The sequence below is a fragment of the Pseudophryne corroboree genome, chromosome 1, assembly GCF_028390025.1.
Source record: "Pseudophryne corroboree isolate aPseCor3 chromosome 1, aPseCor3.hap2, whole genome shotgun sequence".
NCBI lineage: Eukaryota > Metazoa > Chordata > Amphibia > Anura > Myobatrachidae > Pseudophryne > Pseudophryne corroboree.
Window position 1 is genome coordinate 196,329,593 of NC_086444.1, and position 5,038 is coordinate 196,334,630.

General features: G+C 42.2%; 1 protein-coding gene across 1 annotated transcript; it reads right to left on the reverse strand.

Moving 5' to 3' along the window:
- Nucleotides 1-212: 212 nt before the first annotated feature.
- LOC135060711 (zinc finger protein 862-like) lies at nucleotides 213-3,294 on the reverse strand. The gene is made up of 3 exons (XM_063964003.1): nucleotides 3,136-3,294; nucleotides 2,943-3,049; nucleotides 213-2,851 (listed from the first exon to the last, which is right to left on the reverse strand). Exons 2-3 carry the CDS (start codon nucleotides 3,042-3,044, stop codon nucleotides 404-406), a joined length of 2,550 nt encoding a protein of 849 aa, XP_063820073.1. The 5' UTR covers nucleotides 3,045-3,049; nucleotides 3,136-3,294; the 3' UTR covers nucleotides 213-403.
- Between the last annotated feature and the right edge of the window lie 1,744 nt (nucleotides 3,295-5,038).

Genomic DNA, 5,038 nt, shown 5'->3' on the forward strand with positions numbered 1-5,038 from the left:
CTATTTATGCAGGCTCAGGCGGATGCCGTCTTGTCACTGGCTGTAAATATCCTCTTAGGCGCTGTGCTGAAGCTGAAACAGAACCATACAACATAAACTGACTGCATGTTATCAGAGTCCATTTGTACTGCATTCCTAGTTCTTCAAAGCACAGCTTATTCCTTGGAGTAGAATTGTAAGACCACCATAGATTTTTAGTCTCGTACAATTCTTCCACACAAAAATAAGGGCTTGTGCTTTGAAGAACTAAAGAACACAGCAGAAAAGGGACTCTGATAACAGGATTATGGACATACTAGGGCCACTCCACCACCTCTAAGTAGGAATACTCTCCCTCCTCCCACATTTACTTGGTACTCACCTTTTTGAACTGGAAAGTTGGGCTCCAAGTAGCTTGGGTGGGTCAGTTTATGTGCGTTGTCCTTGGTTGTTGCTCACAATCTACAGTACAGGTGTTTCTGATTGTAGAGTGTGGTCGGTGGCCAGCTGTGTGTGGTCTACAAGAAAATATTCTTCTTTGCTTTTTCATCCAGTGCTTTACCGCCTCTCTGTAGTTTACCTTGCCATTTAGCTTAATGGCTAATATGCTGTTGACATTTTCCACCTTGAGACGGTTTCTGTGATCTGTTAAGATTAATTTAACTTGCGAAAAAGTTCTTTCAACTTCAGCAGTTGAGAGTGGTAGAACACAGCCAACTGAAACAAGTTTCTGAATTAGAGGAAATGCTACGCCAATTGTGTCTTCAGATTTTTCTAAAGTCTTGTACACGTTGACCATGGACAATCTTTCATTATCAGAATTTTCTTCTTCCGTTTGTAAGAATACAGATTTAAAGTCTTCCCATTCTGATAACAGAAGATCTTCGTCCAGTTGATAAAAATCAGCAAGCTGTGCCATTTCGGCCACACCATAAAATCCCACACCTTTGTCTGCATTAAGATGCCTCATATCTAAGACACTTAGATGATCAAGTATAGCTATATTATGCATCCTCTCTGAAATGTTTTGGACCAATAGATCTAGAAAACACCTTGCATCTTCTTCAAACTTACAATTTTCTGCTGCTATAGGAGCCTGAATTCCTATTTTTCTTGCAGCATTTTCCAGGTTCCTGCAAAACTGACCCCCAGGCTTACGCTTTAAATTTTTCAAAGCACCAAGCGTAATGGAAACATTGCTGTGTATTGTAGACAAGTCAATATCTCTTCTTTCAAAGATTAAAACTAATTTGGAAAGCAGGCTCAGTACATCACAAAGAAAGTGAATTAATTGAAAAAAATGAAAATTTTTCAGATGTTTGAGAAGTCCTTCAGCAGTTGGCCCACTCACACCACTTGTAGTCCTTGACTGTCCAGTTACAACAGCATTTTCCAAATCGACAATGATCGAATGATAATTAATTCTTATTGAATTAATAGCATTTTCATGTGATAGCCATCTTGTGTGGCTAGCCTTTTTTATTTTTGTTCCCTTACATTTAGTAAATACTCTTTGTATTTCTTCCAAAGTTTTGCTCCTCACAGAGCTGTATTTATAGTATTTGTAAATACTTGTTAATACTTCATCCATTTTCAGGAAAGGATTCAAAGATTCAAATGTATTTTTTGTTGCAAGAGCTAAACGATGATTGTGACAATGTATTGAAATAATCTTATTATTTTTGGCCTTTAGTTTGGCTGCTACTCCATCACGGTGACCAACCATTGAACTGGCGCCGTCACTTCCAAAGCCTACTAATTTCTCAAACCCTCCACAGTCTTCTATAGTCTGTGAAAGAGCATTGAAAATAGTTTCTGATTTTCCATCTGGAATTTCTGTATCATTAATAAAGGACACACTGACTTCTCCATCTTTTATATATTTTGCAGCAGTTGCCAAGTGTTTTCTGTTGCTGACATCAGTAGTTTCATCTGACATAACTGAAAATGATGGACTCTTCTGTAAAGACAAGATAACTTTCTCTCTTTGAACACTGGCCATCGAATTAACAAATTCGTTGATTGTTTGGTAGCTTGTATATGAGGCATTTTTAGATTTGTTCAGAGGGGCTAAAACTGGAGACTTTAATTCTTCTATACAGAAAACAACAAATGGTTTAAAAACAGTTGTATGTGGTATATTATGCTGGATTAGAAAATCCAGGCACTTCATAGCACATTCCACAGCTTTGAATTCCTCTGACTCTGGTCTATTTTTTCTGTTCTGTGAAGCCTCAGCATTACAACCGATTATTTCAGTTTGCATTGCTGCCTTGTGCATCTCGGAAACAGAATGCTCCTTAATTTTATCGCGCCTTACTGTGCTCATCCCACTATTCATCCATGGAGATTTGTTGTATTTTGTGTCGTTCAACAGATGTTTTAAACACAGCTTGCAGAGTAGAGATTCTCTTTCACCATTTTTTTTACAACTAAGCCACGGAAACTCTCTTTTCCATTTTATTTGGAAACCAACTTTATGTTTTGACTTTTTTTTTGGAGAAGCACTAACCCCAATGTCATTTATTATATCTGTATCTTCATTAGAAGAGCACCTTTCTTCAGATAGGTCATCATCCAAAATAATAGGGGGTGAGGTGTCACACTCTAAATTCTGAGAACAGTTGGCAAGAGAGATGGAGGATTGAGAATGCACATCTATGGTGTTTTCATTAACAATGACATTACATGACGTCGATACCGAGTCATCTACATTGCTGCAATTTGTGTTAACTGTGGCCAGTGAATTATCTTGGGAAGTGCATTGATTATCTGTGGGTACAGGATCAGAGGTGCTGGGTACAGGATCAGAGGTGCTGGGTACAGGATCAGAGGTGCTGGGTACAGGATCTAACTCTGCTGCATTTATTTTCTGTAATTAATAAAAATCATAATCTAAATTCAAATATTTGTTACACTTTCTTACAGGGGTTTAAAATGGGTGTATGTAAATGTTTTCCTACCTTCTTTTTTCCTGAAAACATTTGATTGATTTTCAAACATTTTTTGCCTATTTCCTTGGTTTTTCTTTCATGTTCTTTCACTTTCCTTTTAAGAGTAGGCATGTTTTCTAAAAATAAAAAAAAATAAAAACACTTAACACACTCAAGCTCCCTAGAATGAGAGCCACTGTACTCTCCGTACCAGCAAACTCACCTGAGACAAGTTGAGGTCTCCTGTCATTCAAGCCAAGAGGATCAAAGAAGGATCAATATGCTTATTTGGAGCCTGTGGTGTGGAGTGATGCACAGTTGGTTCAATGGTTGGTCAACGTGATGGAGTACATAGAGACGAGGATGAGGATGAGCCAGCTTTCTGTGGAAGAACAAAACACTTTAACACACTCAAGCTCCCTCGGATGAGAGCCGCACTGTTTACTCTCAGTACCAGCATACTCACCTGAGGCAAATTGAGGACTCCGGGGATGCCGAGAGGATCAAAGAAGGAGCCAGAATATGCCACTTTGGAGCCTGTGGTGTGGAGTGATGCGCCAGTTGATGCAGTGGATTGCTTAACGTGATGGAGTACACAGAGGCGAGGATGAGGATGAGCCAGCTTTCTGTGGAAGAACAAAACACATTAACACACTCAAGCTCCCTCGGATGAGAGCCGCACTGTTTACTCTCAGTACCAGCATACTCACCTGAGGCAAATTGAGGACTCCGGGGATGCCTAGAGGATCAAAGAAGGAGCCAGAATATGCCACTTTGGAGCCACAGTGGTGTGGAGTGATGCGCCAGTTGATGCAATCGGATTGCTTAACGTGATGGAGTACACAGAGATGAGGATGAGGATGAGCCAGCTTTCTGTGGAAGAACAAAACACTTTAACACACTCAAGCTCCCTCGGATGAGAGCCGCACTGTTTACTCTCAGTACCAGCATACTCACCTGAGGCAAATTGAGGACTCCGGGGATGCCGAGAGGATCAAAGAAGGAGCCAGAATATGCCACTTTGGAGCCTGTGGTGTGGAGTGATGCGCCAGTTGATGCAGTGGATTGCTTAACGTGATGGAGTACACAGAGATGAGGATGAGGATGAGGATGAGCCAGCTTTCTGTGGAAGAACAAAACACTTTAACACACTCAAGCTCCCTAGGATGAGAGCCGCACTGTTTACTCTCAGTACCAGCATACTCACCTGAGGCAAATTGAGGACTCCGGGGATGCCGAGAGGATCAAAGAAGGAGCCAGAATATGCCACTTTGGAGCCTGTGGTGTGGAGTGATGCGCCAGTTGATGCAGTGGATTGCTTAACGTGATGGAGTACACAGAGATGAGGATGAGGATGAGGATGAGCCAGCTTTCTGTGGAAGAACAAAACACTTTAACACACTCAAGCTCCCTCGGATGAGAGCCGCACTGTTTACTCTCAGTACCAGCATACTCACCTGAGGCAAATTGAGGACTCCGGGGATGCCGAGAGGATCAAAGAAGGAGCCAGAATATGCCACTTTGGAGCCTGTGGTGTGGAGTGATGCGCCAGTTGATGCAGTGGATTGCTTAACGTGATGGAGTACACAGAGATGAGGATGAGGATGAGCCAGCTTTCTGTGGAAGAACAAAACACTTTAACACACTCAAGCTCCCTAGGATGAGAGCCGCACTGTTTACTCTCAGTACCAGCATACTCACCTGAGGCAAATTGAGGACTCCGGGGATGCCGAGAGGATCAAAGAAGGAGCCAGAATATGCCACTTTGGAGCCTGTGGTGTGGAGTGATGCGCCAGTTGATGCAGTGGATTGCTTAACGTGATGGAGTACACAGAGACGAGGATGAGGATGAGCCAGCTTTCTGTGGAAGAACAAAACACTTTAACAAACTCAAGCTCCCTCGGATGAGAGCCGCACTGTTTACTCTCAGTACCAGCATACTCACCTGAGGCAAATTGAGGACTCCGGGGATGCCGAGAGGATCAAAGAAGGAGCCAGAATATGCCACTTTGGAGCCTGTGGTGTGGAGTGATGCGCCAGTTGATGCAGTGGATTGCTTAACGTGATGGAGTACACAGAGATGAGGATGAGGATGAGGATGAGCCAGCTTTCTGTGGAAGAACAAA